This window comes from Patiria miniata, unplaced genomic scaffold (assembly GCF_015706575.1).
Source record: "Patiria miniata isolate m_02_andy unplaced genomic scaffold, ASM1570657v1 HiC_scaffold_9, whole genome shotgun sequence".
Classification (NCBI taxonomy): Eukaryota; Metazoa; Echinodermata; class Asteroidea; order Valvatida; family Asterinidae; genus Patiria; species Patiria miniata.
The window spans coordinates 16009939-16030380 of record NW_024037076.1 but is presented as its reverse complement, the minus strand read 5'-3'; the positions used below and the strand labels follow the sequence as shown (position 1 = coordinate 16030380).

At 39.8% G+C, this 20442-nt stretch overlaps 1 protein-coding gene across 2 annotated transcripts in view; it reads left to right on the top strand.

The window, feature by feature from the left end:
• The first annotated feature begins 601 nt into the window (after window positions 1-601).
• LOC119720030 (myomegalin-like) overlaps window positions 602-20442 on the top strand; it is a 72360-nt gene continuing 52519 nt past the window's right edge. For both annotated transcript variants that reach the window (XM_038189535.1, XM_038189534.1), the window contains exons 1-11: window positions 602-742; window positions 8048-8139; window positions 8930-8997; window positions 9652-9750; window positions 9926-10002; window positions 10412-10535; window positions 13103-13245; window positions 14989-15148; window positions 17249-17311; window positions 18776-18871; window positions 20086-20127. In XM_038189535.1, the coding sequence (XP_038045463.1) occupies window positions 690-742; window positions 8048-8139; window positions 8930-8997; window positions 9652-9750; window positions 9926-10002; window positions 10412-10535; window positions 13103-13245; window positions 14989-15148; window positions 17249-17311; window positions 18776-18871; window positions 20086-20127 (1017 nt within the window). In that variant the 5' untranslated portion in view covers window positions 602-689. The remainder of the gene's footprint in view (window positions 743-8047; window positions 8140-8929; window positions 8998-9651; window positions 9751-9925; window positions 10003-10411; window positions 10536-13102; window positions 13246-14988; window positions 15149-17248; window positions 17312-18775; window positions 18872-20085; window positions 20128-20442) is intronic.

Below are 20442 nucleotides of genomic sequence, written 5' to 3'. Positions count from 1 at the left end.
GGAGGCGGCCTCTAAAAAGGAAGCGGGCGGGGACGCTAAACATGTTTTTTTTTTACTTCGCCTTAAGTGAAGATATTTTAATAGGAATTGGCCAGTCACGTTAAGAGGGTTTAACCCATTTTTTTTTTTTTTGGGGGGGGGGGGATTTGTTTCAAGTTAGTCCCACGATTTGACCTTGGTGATATGTATGTGGCCTTTTTTTTTCGAGCAGTATAATAGGGGTGTAAATGGCGCCACCGACGACAAAATAGTTCCCCATCCTCCCCCCCCCCCAAAAAAAACCAAACAAACAAACAAAAACCTAATTTTTTTCTGCGGCCAAACATTTTGGGCAATTTTTTTTTGAAATTTTTTTAAAAATTTTTTTCTGAAAAATTTGAAAAAAGTGTAAGCCCCAAAGCCAAATCCTGGGTGCGCCACTGGAAACTTTAACCAATAAAAGGGAACTGGAGTCCGATTTTCAGGCGTCTGAATGATTTTCCTATGACACCGGGCACCACTACATACAAAATATACCCCACGTATGACTCAAACAGTCGTCGGTTAATGGTTAAAGTGCTCATTTGACAAATTTCCCATGATCCTCGATTACAATAATTATGCCAACATGGCGGGGTTACAAACCGAAACGGACATCAACCAAAAACGATTGAGAGCGGACTAAAACGAGAAACCGTGCCGAAATCAAAATGGATTCTGTGGTCGGCGATGACCCTACATTACCAGTGGACTTTGAGGAAAGGTAAAATTCCATTCTCGGTCAGTTTCAGGCGAAAACGAAAATGTTTTCACAGTGTTTTCTGAACCCGACAGTTTGAGAGTTTGGCGTGTCAAGGCTCCAGACTATGTCATTGATATAAGCGTACGTAGATGTTTGCGTAGAGTCAGTCTGAAAACCTGTGCGCTTATAGGATACATCGAACAGTTTTAATTTTTTTTTTTAATAAATTATTATTTTGGTAATCCTTACCTTTTAAAGGTAAGGATTACCCAAAATAATAATAGGACCCCTTTCCTATATAAGGTTAAAAGACTCACCAAAACAGCTGACTAAATCAGTAAATGACAATCAAAAGTGACATTCTGATATTTCTTCAATTCTTGGCATATTTGAACAGTTGGCAATGAGTGAATGACAGTTGACACCTCTTGAATATCAGCACAGCAGGTTTAATTTTGTAGAAAGAGGGCAGGGCTTTGATTTATGAGGGGTTAAAGACGACGATGACAAACAGAAAATATATTTAAAAAGTAAGATGGCGAACTGCAAAAAAAGTGGGAAAGTCACATTTTCTTTGAAAGTGCTTTCAAAATTACAACTAACATGAGTTTGTCTGAAGAAAAAAGACTTCTTTACTTAGCCTGCAAAAGTCACTTTGGTACTGGAGAGTCATCTGCAAAAGTCAGTTTTGAACACAACTCGTGTCCTAACATGAAAAGTAAGGATTAGGCCAAAAAAAATAAGTCTCCGGTTTCTGGTATGGAGCTTGTCCAAAAAGTGGTGTGGCGACGCGGCTTTTTTTTTTTTTTTACCTGACTTTTTTGCTTCAAATGTTGGCTGATGACTGCAAATGGTGCCCGACTAAACTTAGTGCAAATATATGGGAGTCCAGAGAGGCCACATAAAGCTTATTCACGACCATAACCCCATCTAAAAACACGTTAAAATTGTGCAGTAGCAGAATTCCAGTCAAACCAGTGAGTTTGGCGGTTTTGAGACATCATCTTTCATTGAAAAAAAAACTTTTTCATTTTGCCGACGCGCATGGCTACGGCGACGCACGCGCATACCAGAAACCAGAGACTTTTTTTTTTTGGCCTTACCATTATTTTTTTTTTACAGTTTTAGAAAAGACCTATTTTCAGTCATTGTCCCAGACATGCGAGATTCACATCTTTTCAACAACTGACCTTCATCATGTCCATTGAGATAATAAATTAATAGGCCCCTATATCAAGAAAAAGGTGGCGTCAGGATGCAACATTCAGAAAAATTTAGCCTACACAGAGGGTGAGTACAATGTACATGTATGCTTCTAAAGCAAAAATAAACTACAAACTAAGCCTAAATGTGAAAATGAAAATTTGACAAAGTTCGACATGTTTTTGTACATGGTGGAGTGTGGCCTTTATTTACAGAGGTAGGCCCTAGTCCAGTAAATTGGCCACATTTATGGGGCTAGATGCAACATTCTTTCCCACGTTTCCACTTTAGCATTTATGATTTAGCATGAATGCTGAAAAAAGTGAGATATAAGGAATATTATTAAAATGAGAGTGAAAAAAACACATGACAAATGGTCAATAATTCAATTGTGTAGTTATAATAAGGTCCACTATTTCATGTCTTTCATTTGTGTGACTTTAATAGAGTGTCTTTATCATACCGAAATAACTTCTGCAAAGTGCAAGCATTAGCAATCTTCTTTTAAAGTTTAACATGTTTAACCCTCCTGCTATTTAAACTGTCACAGACAGTCTGACCACTGTTTTATCATTCACCCGGAGTCAAAGCATAGCTGTATCAAGTTACTTACATTATACACAGTCCCAGCCAGTCAATCCTGCTTTATGTAGGCTGACAATTCTTAACTGTTGAAAATTTCAGTTGTTTGATTTTGACTGAAAGGACTACTTGGCACAGAATATGTTTGCATAGGAGAGTTACATGTAACAATAACATGTTTAATTGTCACCTATTGTTGATACAGTTGAATTGTGTCTTTTGGTACAATGTACAATGTAGGTGTGGTTTATTTTAATTTCAGTTTATAATGTACATGTATGTCATGCATTCACTGACTACATCGCGGTGATAACAATTTGTTTGTGTGTGTTGTGTTTATTCGTCTTCATCCTTGGTTTTTATACTAGCTCCATGGTTTTACCCCCAAATTTCTCTGAACAAAAAAAATTCAAAAGTCTGCCAAGTTTGATCCAAAAGTAGGAAACATTTGTTGAAAACACTTCAATTTGTCCAACAACTTTAAAAAACATGTCAGGCATGCATTAGTCCAAAAATGTGGGACTCTTGATACTGTGTATGAGAGTCCCAAAACTTAAGGTATTGAAAACATGCAATATACCGGTAGGCCTACAAGAAAATAGACTGGCACCTGAAACAACCAATCCAGCACTGCTTCAGAACTGCATCAATCAACTGTGCCAAAAGAAACATGTGGCATGAACAGGGAACTAGTCTTTATTTACTACACATTTCTCCATAGTCAGCCACCAGACTAATGACACTAAATGAAGAGGTCAGTCTGTTCATGGTCTGTTCAAGCATGGAGGTACATGTAGGAAACATGGAGTTAGCTCGAAGCCCCTCGGCCAAATTGGGCAATTAGCGAGCTTGTGGTTCAAATAGTTGGACCATGGTTGGGCATGTACAAATCTAGTCTTTAGCCTCATTTTGAAATCACTTGACTTCCCTCTCATGTGCAAAAAATTGAAGAAAAGTCTCCGTTAAAGATATAGTCCATCATTTGTTATTTGTGCATTTTGTTCGTTTGAAGTAACGAAAGTGTTCAAAATCTAATGAAGTATACTGAACAACTAACCTGGGCCCAATTTCACGGCGCTGCTAAGCACACGATTTTCTGCTAACAGAGCCTCCGTTTATTTCTTGGAGACCATAAGCATAAGCACAGCAAAAGGCATTCTTACCTCAGAGGAAATAGTGCTTAAGGTTAGCAAATATTTCTGCTATGCTAAACACAACTTTTCTGCTAACTGTTAAGCAGCGCTGTGAAATTGGGCCCTGATGAAGTGTCAGCTAAGCGTCAGCTGTATATTCTGAGAAAAACAGCATTCTAGGATCTCAATTTCAAATCAAAAGTTACTGAATCATGTTTTGAATTGTTTTGGATTGCAGCTATGCGCGACGTCGCGCACAGATCGGACGAATTATAGCAACCGCACGCGCGTGTGCGTCGTGCCAATGCTTGCGCGCTTCGCCGAATAACAAAACGAACTACTAATTTAAATTTTCCTACGGTGCGTCTTAAGACGCACCGTTGGATAGGCCTTCTTTCGTTGGTTACTTTAAAAAGACAGCTTCCCAGAAAGAATAATTTCACAGGGAGTTTAGTCCCCTTTACTATCTTTCAACCAAGTTTGTTGTTCAACAATAATTACGCCAGTTACTTTTCGGATGGCTGCAAACATGGCAAATGATGGACTATAGCTTTAAGAATTTAATTGAGTCTGCAAACTTGGTTGGTGAAATACTGAGGACCTTTTCTTTGCCCAATGAAAATTTTGGTGAAATTTGCTGTCAAAAGAGTGAGTAAAGTTGGCCTGATTTAGTTTTGCACGTTTCAGAGCACTCCAGGTCCCAAGAAAGGATTGTATTTGTCTAATCTCAAGTGGAAAAATGAATACAACATTAAAATCATACATTCAAAACAACACTTACGATTATAAAACGTGAGGGACACGCAAAAGCTGTATTTGGAAAAAAAACCTAAGTTTTGCAATTCAGTCCTTCATTTACTCTGTGACAGCGAACCTTTTAAAACAATTTTGAAAGTACTTTTGTTTAAAGAGATAATCTCAACCCCGTTAATTGTGCAAGTAGTTTATTTGAGCATGGACAAAAAGGCTGTACAAAGGTTGTACCGTATATCATGAATTACCCCACTATGAACATCTTGCACCAATATTACGAAGGAATTTGAAATTTGAGTGCCAACACTGTTGGCAAACTGGCTTTGCAAAACTTGAAGGGTTATATTGTGCAGAAGACTAGTAGGGTTTTGTACAAACTGCATCCCATCATTACAAATTATGCGAAATAATGGAAATCAATAAAACCTACTCGTCTCATTGTAAATATAATAACCCTTAAGGCATCAAATCTATTGATTGATCATGCTGATATCACAATGATCACAGGCAGCATCAGTGTACCTGTAATTTAGGGAGAAATAATTAACATACATGAAATTAAGGCAAAAAAAATTCTGCTTCCGATTACATGGCATTCGAAAATAGGGTAGGTAGGTAGGATATTTTTTCTTTTTGGCCAAATTTTTTTTGTATGATCATATGGAGGTGTCTGCATGTACATGTAGTCAAGGCTAAATTGTAGAAATTGATGGTTTTGGGTGTTTTCCCCCCTCATTTTTCCCATAAAAAAATTAGGGTAGGGGGTGTCAGAATAGGGTTGGTAGGGAAACAGGAAGCAGAACTACATGTATTGTTTTTGGCCTACATAAATGTAGGCTCTGTGACGAATGAATGGAATATGGGAATGTACAATTTATACAAAGATATGGTACAAAAATACATGGACAATAACTGACAATGTACATGTACATGTATGTACATGTATGTAGACAACTGATGTAACAACATACACTTGTTCATGTACATGTATTCAAAGTTGTGTAGATCTACTTGTACATTGTACATACATACTGTGCATGTATACCATCTAGACCTATGATTTTTGTTCTCTCCTTTTTTTTGCACCACCATTGTACAATGTGGTCACAACATTCAGAGGAGAATTATGCAGGCAAAATTAATGTGATTAGCCCTAGCCCCCAAGGGATCATTTGAATTATGCAGAATCTACTTGAATTGAGCATGGTTAGGGTTTACAATGTAGATATACAAAATGGATGTACATGTATGTACTACATGTACGTGTCAAAAAAACCCTTTGATCCTAAATAACTCTGTTGTTTACCAATGGAATTAAATCAAAATTTCAAATCATGTAAACAAGGCATGACCAATTTTATGGAGCGAGTTTCATCAGCTTTGTGCAAGAGGGTGAGATTTAAATGCCATACGCAAAAAGTAGGCCTACTCACTTTCAGAATGTCGATACAGCGCTGGAGACGGTGATGGAAGGCGCGTGTTGCGGCCGAAAGCTTCTGCAGGAATGCAGGATCAGCCCTGATGTTATTGCACACCTCCTCGATCGTGTGTTGCGCCAAACAATCGAGGAGGTATGCAATGACATCAGGGGTGATCCTGCATTCCTTCAGAAACTTTCGGCTGCAGCACGCCCCTTCCGCCACAGTCTCCAGCACTGTATCAACATTGGAGGACGCCAAGTCGAAAGTGGCAGATTCTGAAAGTGAGTTTTTAAAAAAGCAGTTGTCATGCCTCGTTTATTTCCATTGGTAAACAACAGAGTTATTGAGGATCAAAAGTAGGACATTTTGTTTTTGACATGTACATGTACGGTAGTATCCTTCCATTACTTGTTATGAACCTTATTTAACCTTATCTTCCCCAATTTTCCTAAAGTCCTCCAAAGGATTTTAGACGATTGAAGCTGAATGCAACAGGCAATTTTGGAGGATTGTGGACCATTGAGGGCTCATGGACATTCAGTATCAGTTGATTTTAGAGGATTGAGGATTAATGGTGTTTGAAGAAACACTTTTGGAGGATTGAGGCTGCATTTTGAGAGGCAGAGCTGTTTGGGGGATTTTGAAGGATAAAGGCAGTGGGTATCCTTCATTTGAACATAAAGCATGATAACTGCAAAATTTTGGAGGATTGAGGATGGTTCCTAGCAAAGAGGGCGTAGGGTTAGGGTTAAGGCGGGAGGTACGTGTAGTAAAGAGGAGGACAATTTACCACCCTTGACAAAACCCTAAGCACATAGCCTAGTACAGGAACTTGTGAATTGTTTTAATAACTTCCTCATACATGTACTAGCGCTTGATTGTTCATTTCATCAATGTTAATGTGACCTGCTTTGCAAAAGTGAGTCTGTTGTGGCAAAACTGTCGTTTTAAGTTAACTACAATCCTAACCACCCCAACTCCATAAAAAAATCCATCCCCCCATTTTGGTGGATTTTGAGGGACTTGGTCTAGAAGGCCTGGCGTGACCAAATATTGATGGAGTACTATGATGGACTTGGGCATGGCCTGAAGCAGTGCTAGGGGTATCCGATTGATTTTGCCTAGCTTCCTGTACTGCTAATGTGTTAAAAGCCATGTGTAGCAAGTCCATGAATGTCAACCAGTGCGTCAGTGGTGGATTCCATTAGGTCATGTACAGGTTTGTATTGGAAGCACAGTGATTGATGGATTTTGATGGACTTGGTCCAGTTCCTTTTAAAAGAGGTTGGGGAGTTAGGAATAATGAAATAAGAGTGAAATAAGCATTCATTTGGACCTGGTATGTACAGTATATCATGGACCTCTCTGGGACATTTGGTTGCACTGTTGGGCTTGTTTCATTCTGTCAATTTTTCCACCAAGCCAGAAAGGTCTCAATGGGGAAAAAAGGGTTTGGAAAATAACAAATACATACATGTACTGTATACTGCAACAAACCAAGAAAAGCACCAAAAACCCTAATTTTGTCAGTCTTATTCAAACAGTAGTTACATTACTTTGTAAGACATTTAACCTTAATAGAACTCCACCCATCAATCCCCAACAGCATGTATTGTTGGAATCTGTCTGGATGGGTACAGTACCCCTAAACTGACCGTCTTTTACATTGGGTTGGCACACCTCCAGAATCAAAGTCAGAAATGTGTGTGCACAGTTTCCCATATGGTGTTGGAATTTGCTAGGATGGGTATGGTTCCTAGTAAATCATGCAAGGGAGTTTGGGTTAAACTAAAACTATATGTATAAAACATTTTGTAAAACAACCAAAATATAACAAAAGCAAGAAATAATCCAAATTTGTATAGAAATTTGATTGTTTCCATTTCAAAATGGCGAAAGCTTGAATTTAAATTACAATGTATGCAACATCCAACTCGTTTTGCAGAGCGGGTCACAAATTTACAACACTATATGTACATGTAGCACTCAGTGTACCTACATGTACATGTACATGTATTCCTCTTATCTGTTACATGTAGTTAATTTCTCGTGGCAGACATGGTTGGCCTACCAGGCTTAACTGTTTTTATTTGATGTTCCACAGCGCGTATCTTTCTGTCCGTGCTTCAACGGTAGGCCCCCTATGGATGGGTAGATACACACTTTACCATACACTGTCTACTGAACATGTTTAACCATTGGAACTGACCTATTGTTTGTGTTCTTTTCAACAGTGCCAACATGGCAGGCCTGCCAGATGTGACCACTGGACCAGACATTACTGCGGCGAATTTCAGTGATCACTTCCCTGATGGAAACATGCCAGGTACAGTACACAGGCTAAAATCACAAACAAATAACTGCTTCAAGGACAAAAATGAAATTAGAATGCCCATTGGCAATAGGAGACTGAACAGGACAGAAGTCGAAATGAGGGTTTGCAGGTATTAGGAAAGAAAATCAAATTCCTCCAATTGGCCTCATGGAAAAATAGCATATAGCCTCAATCCTGCAAATTCCTCCATTATTTCTTGAATATGGTCTGTGGAGGGGTGACCACTGCCTGAATCCAGCGGCAGTGACTGTCAGTATGTTGAGGCTTGGCCAGTGCATCCTGGAACAGTACGGAGGATTTCAAGCATAATCCAGGCCTATGTTTATGCATGGCTGAACACAAACAACACAAGGTCCGGCCCAAGACCTTGACAAAGTGCATCCTACGAAATCAGTAACGCACTTTTGCCATGTAACCTCAATCCTCCAAATTACTCCACTTTGGCAAAGAGGATTTTGAAGCATTTAGGGCGGTAAGGGTTAAAGCATGTGTAGTAGATATATTAAAGATTACAAGTATCGATCAATCTGATTGAAACAAAATTACCCCATTTTTTTTTTTTTTTCATTTTTCTCCACTAAGGCCTGTGTCCAGTTCTGTCTCATTTTGACAGAACGCCTCACAAATAATATGGTATTGGTAAATTTCCAATCATTATCATGATTATTGTCCATTTCTGTCTTCCTTTTTGGCAATGCAAATTTGGAGGAAAATTAAGATATTTACATGTATCTATCAAGCAAAGTTAAAATTTGTGACTGTATAACTTTTGATATTTCAGCCATCCAAAAAATCAGCAGTGGCAGAATGTCTCCTATCAGAGCGCACACCATGAAGGATTATGAGCAGGTAAGCTACCAGACCAGACTGGTTTGGACCAGATCTAACTGGTTCTGACTGGATCCAGGCAGAGTAACACACACCATGAGCAAAGGTGTTGACAAGATTATACCGGATCAGACCAGATAGATTTAGGTTAGGCATCATTACCTATTTTGTCATTGAAGTGGAGTTGGTTTGCTAGTCAGCCAGATATGCCAATATCCTCCACATTATGTGCATTGAAGGATACAAATCCAAATCAGTAAAACCCTAATATGTACACGTAGCATTCTTCAACCCGGTACTGTACTGTGAATGCAGTACACATACAAGGTGAGTGAAAAAAAACCGAAATCCAAATGTCAGGACCATTGTCTTAGTGAAGTTCTGCATGTAACACTTTCAAAATCTAGGATATGAAAGCCAAATTCAAAAACTTTCTTTTGGTACAAGAATCATTGAAATCATGTACTTTTCAAGTTACGGAATTTTAAACGCAACCACCGTTTTAACATGTTTAAAGTTCTGTCCACGGATCACAAAAAATGATGTACGTTCTTTCAGCAAAACAAAAACAATTCACACACATCCCTATGTGATTTGTTTTCGTTTTGCTGAAAGAACACTTACCTTTTATATTACTTCTTGAGACGTGTAATTTTCTTTAAACATCATTTTCAGCAAATCTCGGAGCTGAAGAAGGAGAATTTCAGTCTCAAGTTGAGAATCTACTTCATGGAGGAGAGAATTGAGCAGAACTTTGATGACGACACCAAGACGGTAAGACAGTTACCTTCACACCAATATGCTCAAGGCTCTTTCATAATTCAGACTAACTCAAATTTATTGGGGAAAAAACCCAAGTTTTTATATCATGACAGCAAAATTTGTCAATGTGTTCTGACAATTTCTTCACTTTACCATATGGTTATGTTTCACAATTTTTTTTTTTCAGAATATTGAGCTGAAAGTGGAGATTGAAAGTTTAAAGAAAGACCTGATGGAAAAACAACAGCTTCTTATCAAAGCATCGTAAGTAAACATTGTTATTTTCCTTTCCCCCAATTACCAATTGTGCTAGTACTTACATAATATCAGATGGCTTTGAGGGAGATACAAGAATATAGTGCTCAAGCTATAATATTTCACAAGTGCAATATCGGTAGTGAGTGCAATATATTGTTTTATACAACGCCTAAATATATCCCCGTCATCTGATTGGTGGGTCGTTGATCACATGTCATTGAATTATTAGTCCTATCCTACGACCTGGCTGCTAAATATTTTTTCCCAAACAACATCCGCACTACATGGTTGTTGAGCGCCCTCTACGAGACTTTTATGATAGGTAAACTGTACGCAGGTATAACATTTATAGAATGACCCATATCAAGTTCCAATCTCTTGTATTTCAGATAAACTCTTGTGATTTTGTTGACAGGAATGCAGTGGAGAGTCTCGCCCACGAAAAGGAGGGACTGACAGACAGGCTGAGGCAAGAGAACAACCAGGCACTGACGCATCAGAGGGAACGGCTGGAGCTAGCGTTGCAACAATCGCAACAGGTATGGAAAAGCACACCTCCCTCGTGTGGTTATAAAGAGAGAGTTCAGAATGACACAAATGCATAGCAGCCGTACAATGCACCCATGGCGCTTAACCCTTTCATTACCACATTGTTTATTGACTTGGCTCTCCCCAGGACCAAATTGTTTGCTCAGTCATGCGGAAATCACTAGAGCGTGAACAAAATGGGCACGAGTCCAAAACTCACTTTTTTCAACCCAGATTTTCACTGCCAAGGAGTGATTAAAATCATAGGTGTTGTGTGGAACATTTGTTCCTTGAACCTTACTCTTTTATGTGATGTAAAAATGAAGTCCACATGTGCAAATATAAGAAAGTTATGCCTTTTTGTTTGTCTGGTCCCATTTATCAAACTGCGAGCCATTTCACCACATGACCAAATGGCACTCCATACCTCAAATTGTGTGTGGATACTTCTGAAGCACTTTTCTCAATTTTTTTGTAATGGTAACACTGTGAATAATCTACACCATTAGAACATTCCGAAAACACTCTTTCAGCTGGTATATGGTTGATGTATGGGCAGCCAAACATATCAACACGCCGCCTTTCTGAAAAGCAGTGAATAAATCTGTGTTAAGGGTGTTTGTTTCCTGGTCGACTAAAGTCGCCTATGGGAATCAGCAGGGGGGTACTTCTTGTCGACGAAAGTCGCCCATGGTAAGAAAGGGGTTAAAGACACCCTCGGGTCCATGTGAACAGTGGGCGACTGACTTTGCAGGATTAAGCTGCGCCTGAGCTAAGATCATCAGGAACAATTCACTCATCGTTTTTTTGCGACCTGAGTGCAACTGCAACTTCACATGTATGAAGACGATAAGTAGAAAAATGTCAACATCTGCTCCGCGACGGAATGTGTTCCCGACACGCGTGAATCAATCACAGCCGACCTGTGTGGAATTATGATGTCGTGCGTACATCCGGATTATCTAATTTTATTGTGTAGCTAATCAGCGTGCAGAAGAGTTTTATAAGAAGATTGCTTGATTGTTTGTATTGGAGGAGAAAACTTGTTTGTACAATACAGGATTCAAAGAACTGCCGAACAGAAATGCTAAAAGCAAAGCTCAGGTGGAGCTCGTGGAGGCTCTTACCTTTAAAGATATAGTCCATCATTTTGTTCGTTAGCAACAAAAGTGTTCAAAATCTAATGACGGATACTGAACAACTAACCTGATGAAGTTTCAGCTCAGCTTTAGCTGTATATTCCGAGAAAAACAGCATTCTAGGATCTCAATTTCAAATCAAAAGTTGCTGAATCATGTTTTGAATTGTTTTGAATTGCAGCTACATGTATACGCGATGTCGCGCACTGATCCGACGAATTATAGCAACCACGCGCGCGTGTGCGTCGTGCCAATGCTTGCGCGCGCTGCGCCGAATAACAAAACGAACTACTAATTTAAATTTTCCTAAGGTGCGTCTTAAGACGCACCGTTGGAAAGGCCTTCTTTCGTTGATTATTTCAAAATGATAGCTTGCCAGAAAGATTAATTTCACAGGGAGTTTAATCCACTTACTATCTTTCAACCAAGTATGTTTTTCAACAATAATACGCCAGTTACTTTTTCGGATGGCTGCAAATGATGGACTATAGCTTTAACCAAAACCCAAACAATTTTGGTTTTGCCTTTTTCAAAGGTATTTTGGTGCCTTTTTGTTTTTCATGCTAATGCGAATTTCCATATCCATGAGCAAAAGTGTGATGCCATTTCAGGCAGAAACCTCAATGTTACAGCTATTTCAGCCCAAAAGTTACCAGAATTTTGGATATTTAGCTGTCACACAGTGAATTTTGTTTTCTTTGGTGTGTCGGTACATAGCAATAAGCCAATGAGCAAACTTTTCTCACAAATGTTTTAAATGAGCAGATTTTTTTAGGTTCTTAATTTGAACACAAAACCCCTAAACTGAACAGTGTCTTCCTGAAATGACAATTTTTAATGTTTAAAGAAGTGCACTTTTTAATAATAAAATTGACCAAAACAGAATGTCGAACAGTTTAATACATTTAAGAGGAGTAGAAATAGTTTGGGTGTTTCACAATGCAGTGTGCCACCAAGAGTTTGCCAAGGAGAGTTCATTTTCCCCAGTGCATTGTGGGAGATGGTCGACAAATTCGAAGCACGGGACATTTGAAATTGTTTGTTTTTCCAGTCAGTAGTTTCGTAAGCGTATGATTCGAGTATCTTTTTGGTCTTTTCTTTGCTTTTTATCTATGTGATGTGTTTTATAAGGCGGCAGAACGCTATGCCCCAATTTATAACAAATTAGCTCAAGTTGTCAACTGACAGGCATTCAAATGGGCCATGTTTTGTCGACCATAAACTTGAAAAATAGACTCTCCATGGCAAACTCTTGGTGGCGCACTGCATTGTGAAACGCCCGAATTGCACTAAAATTGTGTTCCTAAGAAAAATTCATCTCACTGACCCTTTAATCAAAAAAACATAAAAGTAGAACTCCATTCCCTTGTAGGTTAAGATACCATTAATGCTTTGAGAAATCAGACCCTGGTCACTGTATTTTTGACGGTGGTTTGCAGGAATGTGAGTCAGTGAAGCGAGCCAATGAGATCCTTCAGAAGCGTCTGTCTGAGACCAAGAAGCAACCAGCTCAAGAAGACAAGGGTCAAGATACCAGAGACATGCAGGTAGCTCATCAACAGGCCATGCAGGAAAAAGACAGGTATGTGTGTCTAATTGTCAGAGTTGCCAAGTCCACACAATTCCAAAGAAGTTCTCACAAGTCCTTACAAGTCCTCAATAGTCAATCACAAGTCGTCAAAAGACTATTAAAAGTACTCAAATGTCCTCCCTAGTCCTCAGTCCTCACAAATGCTCACAAATCCCCACAAGCCAATTACAAGTCCTCATACATGTAAGTCCACATATCCCAATCACAAGTCCTCACAAGTCCTAACAAGTCTTCACAAGTCCTCACATGTCCTCACAAGTCCTCACAAGTCTTCACAAGTCCTCACAAGTCCTCATACATCCTAATCAGTCCTCACAAGTCAATCACAAATCATCATAAATCCTCACAAGTCCTGATACGTTTTCGGAAGTCCTCACAGCTCCTAACATGTCCTCACAAGTAAAGAACAATTTGTCACAAGTCCTTTGGTATGGGATTTTGAATAGGTAGTGGTATGTGATGCTAGCGGAGAAACGCGTCACTTCACGTTTGCTAGCAGCAACGCAACACACGTTATTTATTTAATTATATGCTATTGTAATGGCTAAAGTCATTCAACCTTAAAATAAGTTGTTTTAAGAACCTCCCATTATCATTGCTTAGCTAGCCCGAGAGCGGTGGTCAGCATAGGTCAGTGCATACGTTTCCACTTTTTCAAAAAGGTTTGTGGTTTTTCGTATCTGGCGATCACCAAAAGCAATGGGTCGAATTCACTGTTTGATATGTTGATATATATCTCGATGTATATTGTGTAAAGTTATCAGTAATAATGATGTGTATTGGAGAAGTTGAAGAAACAAGTGTAGGCTAATTAAAGTACTGGTTGCTGCAGCTCGCACAATCCCAAATTAATGAGTATAGTGTGTTTTGTTTGTGTATGATGATTTAAATGATAAAGCATAGCGTCTTCGTGCGAGCTTTAGGGGTCATTGGCAGTGCGTTGGAATGTGACTTCAGTTGGCTGCGCCCAACTCTTCCTTTCTTACCATTGAGGGGTTACTTGTGCACGGAGCCCATTGTGTATTCAGGTGAAAAGCAAGTGCTCAAACTATTGCTGCATGCAATGTGTCCCTGTCATGGAGCTCTCATGGGAGGGACATGCATGAAGTCTATTGAGGGGTGTGAAGTGAATGTGTTTGTTGGCCAATCTTAGGGCAAGTTCGAGCAAGGACAAGTGGTTAACGTACCTAGCGCATGCGCACTGAAGTTGAAGTGCGAACGACTCTTGTCGAACTATTGTCATGTCAACGACCGTCAGAAAATGGTGGTCCCACAATTATCCAACACTTATTGTTTCTTTTTATTTACACAATAATAGTGCTTGTTTATAGTTTAGGACATCTTACATAATCGCCAATCTTATTGTACAAAGGTGACAAAAGTGACACAATCGTAAACCATGCGTAAACTAACATGGACAAACTGTGCAATGAAAATGAAAGTTAGCGCTCACAGTTTCGTTTTCCGCCATTTTTGTTGATAGTTGGTCCCCTCTGCACTTTGCTATGGAAATTGCTATTGATAACCAGCTTTAAATCGGTGCGCGACCGGCCGCGGTAGGCTGGTTCCAAATAGTCGACTAGCATAACCAACCATCGTCGACTAGACAGAGTTCGGGCTAACTTTAGTCAAACTATGGGGTTAACAATTGGTCACTATTGCGCGAACTTGCCTCTGTTGATAGTCTTGTGAATGCACATAGTCTGAAGAATAGAAAACAATTTGCTTCTGCAGGGAGATTGATGATCTGAATGCCGCTGTGAAGATGAAGGAAGCCATGATCGCTCAACTGGAGGCAGAGAAACAGTACGCTGTGGATGAGAAGCTAGATCCACTACAGCTAGAGGTCCAACAACTGCAGAGAACACTGGAGAATAGGAACGCTCAACTGCAGGTCAGAAAGGTGGTGGATAAACACTGAGACTAGACAGCATAGTGTATCAAGATTGAAGGCTGAAGTCACTAGGCAGCCATCTTGGGAGGCCAATACATACACAGATCTGTGATTCAAATTCTGATTGTTGCCTAGGTTGAGTTTTGTACATTTTCTAAGTAGATTTATATAAATAATGAAAGGTTTGCGGAAACACCACGTGCGAATAATTTTTTAACTAAGAGAATGGTTCTGAAAAGAACCAGAGGTATAAACTCGACGTTCCGGTCAGTATGCTCTGACCGTCTTTAGGAGAATGCCTAAACTCTAAGAAAGTGAATACTTCAGTAGCAAAAGGCGAAATCAATGAAGTGTGAAGTTGCATCTTGTGAGGATGCCAAGTAGACGGGATCCTAGAGCAAGCTTGGTGCCCACTGAAGTGGAACAGTAGGGTTGCAGTGTCAGTAGAGGGAGGACCTAGGGTATAGGAGACCCATCAGTCTAAGGTGGTAGCTGAGGACCTACATGTAGGGTATAGGAGACCCATCAGTCTGGAGGAGTGGGAGCCAGATGTCGTTGAGGTGAAACCCGATGTCTTGCGGAACTGTGTTGTGCTTGCGGATCTCGATGGCTTCCCGTATGCGTCTTGGATGCCAGGGCTGAATCGGTGCAATGAGTTCGGCCGCATCCCAATCAACTTTGTGGTCGTTGATGTGGGAATGTTTGACAATGGCCGATTTGTCAAAATCCCCTCGCCGTCCATGTGCTCTGTGTTCCTTGAGCCTAATAGGAAGGTTCCGACTGGTTTCGCCGATGTAGACTTTGCCGCATTCACATGGAATGTGGTAGACTCCCGGCTTGGATGAGGAGTCCTGCTTGTCCTTGTGAGTGTGGAGGCTGCCTTGGAGCTTGTTGCCAGATGAGTGGTACACCTTGACGCCGGCTTGTCGGAGGATGCGTTGCAGATGATGAGAAGCTGGACCTATGTAAGGAAGAGTGACTGAGGGAGATACAGTGGAAGGACCTTAGGTACATGTATAGGAGACCCGTTGGTCAGGTTTGCTGATCTTGATGCGGTTGGGTTTGTAGCCGTTCCGTTGTAGTGATGCCTGGATGTGCTTGAGTTCACGCTTGAGGTTGTCTTGGTCGCAGACCTCAAAGGCTCTCTGTACTAGGGTGCGGTTGACCGATGACTTGATGCTGGGGTGATGAAACGACCGCTGGTGGAGATAGCGGTCGGTGTGGGTTGGTTTCCTGTAGACGTTATGTCCCAGGGTGCCATCCGGATTCCTGGAGATCTTGACGTTTAGGCATTCTCCTGAAGACGGTCAGAGCATACTGACCGGAACGTCGAGTTTATACCTCTGGTTCTTTTCAGAACCATTCTCTTAGTTGAGAAATTATTCGCACATGGTGTTTCCGCAAACCTTTCATTATTTAGTATCTCCACCATGCAAAGCCTCAAATCTTACTTAGATTTATATACAGCAAAGCAAATTATGTTTCAAGCAATAATTTGTGAATGACCAGTCACTTGCAGTTATACATCACAAGATATTATGGCCGGTAGTCTGTTTTTTTCATTCTTGGCTAATGATTTCTAAGCTGAGAAAAATCTCTGGTTATTATTCTCTGCAAAGTTCAAGTTTTAAAAAAAACACTGCAGTCTTAATGTTTGTGCTGCAATCACATTCATGAAGGCTTCCTTGCCTGACATGTAAAACAGTCGGGAGTGTTTGGTCATAATTGTATGTCCAAATATAAACGTTTGAAACCAAACTATAATATATTTTCTGCAGATTGTTACAGGGATGAGATTTTCAGGAGTTTTCCTGATTTTAAGATTTTTTTGGTCAGGATTTTAACTGATTGCAGGATTTTTAAAGAATCCCTTTTGAAAATTTAGAAGGTGTGAATACCTCTAAAACGTTTATACATAACAAAAGAAATGGGAATTGTAAAGGGGTGCCCTTAGGTCAATGCAAACATATACCATAGACATTACATTTATGTGGGGCCCTTGGTGACTCTCAAACCTGCTGATTATTTTGTGGAATTTTCATTTTCCCCAATCACACCCCTCTTATGAATAAACCTTTGCCCATGATATTTGATGTACAGGCAGTCAAAGAGGATTTGGATAAGGAGAAGGGAGAAGGACGAAACAGGGACAGACAATATGAGGCAAGGAGTCTTTCTAGGTTTTTAAAAAAGATTTTGTTTTTAAATTTCACAAGATGGAAGCAAAGTTCTTTGAAGACTAAATAGAGTGTGAAGTAAGTGTAGTATGTGTTTGGGTTTTCAAAAAAAATGCAGATTTCTTCTGTAATTCTTGTGCATGAAAAAGAATGAAGAAAGCATTATTCATAAATACCTCAGACAGTTTAGCTATTCCTATTGGTCGAGAGCCCGTCACGTGGCCGGTCTTAAACGGATGATAAAGACATGGCTAGCTGGTCTTAAACACTTTTCCAGTGCCACAATAAAATGTGGACTCCTAAAAATCCAGTGCCTCTTACCGTTTCATTGGTTGAACGTTCACAATCCTCACGTAGGAATGCGCAACACTACCAGTGAGTCATAATTTTATAGTTCAATCCTGTCCTCACAAGCTTTTCAAATGAACAGTAAACCAGGCATTCCTTTGTTATTGTTCATCTCCTGGTACTTGTGAGTGGACTGGTGAATTGACCTATCACCGTTTGCGAGTTAGCCACGCCCCTAAGACAACCCTATGGAATTTTGTACGTTAAGTTTTGCTTGTCTCAGATTTTGCGCGTTCCACGTCCATTTGTATATCATGTAATTGATAATGGGCAATTCCACGGTTACTCGGGTTACATTTTTGATGTACTTTTGAGTTTCCTTGGGCTGTAATTACCTTACTGAAAAGGTTTAATAACTGTTATCCCCATGGTAGATAGAGTAGACCTAGACCTACCTAAGCACCAAAGATGACATCCAGAAAAAATGTGTTCTGTATGATAAACAAGACGCACAAAATTTGTTACTCACGTTACGCAAAAGGAACGTGAGTAACCGATTTTGTGCATCTTGTTTATCATACATAGCACATTTTTCTGGATGTCATCTTTGGTGCTTAGGTAGGTCTAGGTCTACTCTATCTACCATGGGGATAACAGTTATTAAACCTTTTCAGTAAGGTAATTACAGCCCAAGGAAACTCAAAAGTACATCAAAAATGTAACGTGAGAAACCGTGGAATTGCCCTCATACTTCACAAGCTGCGTTCACGCGATTCTACCGCGATAGGTTAATTGACCTGTGAATAGATGGATTCATTTAGCCCCGCCCACTGCGCACGCTGGCAACAACACATGCGCATCTCAAATACCACAGTGCAAGTTCCAGCTGCGCACATCATGCGCGCGTGCATGCATGTCAGACTTTTGCGGACGCATGTCGAACATTAAACACAACTGTGATTGACCAAAAGACCATTGGGCTGGGCTAAATGGTTTTCTGTTGACTTGCGATTGACTTGTGATTGACTTGAGTACAACTCTTCGTTAATAATCAGTTTTTAGTTTATGGTCACGCAGGTAAGTTTAGGTAACTTTTTCTTTATAATCTGTTATTTTTCTAAAGATATTGTTTTTGTTTATCCACGGTCATTTGTGCTCTTAGGAAGCATTTAAGGAACAGGAACGACGCTTGAAGGACCTTGAGACGTCTTCAGAAAACATGCAACAAGAGCTGAAGAACAAAGACAAAGAAGTCAAGGTATGGGGCCTTGCAAGGGTTGGACTTGCAAGAGAGGTGGATGTGGCAGTCTAGATACCAGTTCTTACGTTCTTATGTGTAAAGTACTTTTGCAGCCGTTGTGTAGTCTTTTTGGCCGTGCACAGCAAAGATGGTAAAAATAGCGAATGTCATGTGACTCGTTCTTGGCCAATCGTGATACAGAATCTATGGTCGAGGTGTTATAAATCCATGTATGGACATTTCTATTTCCGTTCATTGCTAATGTATTGCGTGTCGCTGTGGCATCTTATGCACTCCAACAAACGTTCAATATCATGACCAATATTTTACTTCATTTCACTAGTGCACGGTATTGCCTACAACTCTCTTGCACTCAACAATGCATTTGTTTGGACAGGATTGTACAATGCATAAAACCAGTCGGGATTCACGTGTCCGTATTTTGAGATACAGCCTATAATGCAACCCAATATACGTAGAATACATGTATTGATGAAAATTGGAAACCGAAAATACCTATAACTCCGTTAGATTTTATCCGATTCCCATATTCTGTACATCATTGGAAAGCTTATTCAATGTCCTTTCCATTAAAGCAAAAAAAATTCCAGTTTTCAAAAATTGGTCCAACTGACTGGTTTTGTGCTGGAGCAGCACAATTTATTAAAGGGAATATACAACATTTGCTAACATCAAAAAACAAAACTACCAAATTTCTACGGAAAACCTTACTAGGATGTATGTAAATGACAGTCTAAAGCATCCTGTAAAATTATGGCACCTGGTGTGAAGTCATTTTCAAGAAAAGTGGTATTTTTGTACTAATTCCCAAAGGTGGTCGGCCGACCATCGTTGGAAAAACCCACTTTTTCAACTACTGCTCCAAATTTACCATTTTTTTTCCAGTCCAAATTTTGTTTGCTATTGGTTACATGCTCATGAACGGGAGCAGGCCAGCTAGACTGTTTCCCTAACTTAACAATTTTCCGGCATCTATAAATTGATCCATTTCATCTTTAGTGGAGTCAGGGAACCAGACTACTTTGACAGTTTTGTTTTTCTTGGTTTTCCCAGCATTTTCGAACAGAAAACTTCAAACATGTCAGTGTAACAATATTTGATCTATTATACTAACCCCTCAAATAGTTCATTTCTGAATATTACAGCAAAAGCCAATGATGTACATTCCCTTTAACTGGCAAAATGTTCCATGTTTCTTTGTCTTATTTTAGGATTTACAGAATACTCTCAAGAAAGCTGAGAAGGAAAAGAAGGTACATGTTTCACTTAAATGTTGACTTTCTGATTGAACAGTATTCACATAATATTGATTATACAGTCATGGTAGTGTCTTGCATGAAACCCATGTCTTAGGTAACAGGCCGTGCCTGAGTGCTGGCTGTGTCATATAATATACATACACGTACATGTACCTGCGTAACCACACGCACGCACGAGGTAAATACATGTAGCTGGCTTGTGCCTGTTAACGGATGTAGTACTTGACCCCAAAACCTAAGTTTTTTCACAATGATGGGTTGGTTAAAACCATTGATACAAAAATTCCTCATTTTTGGAAAATGACAGTA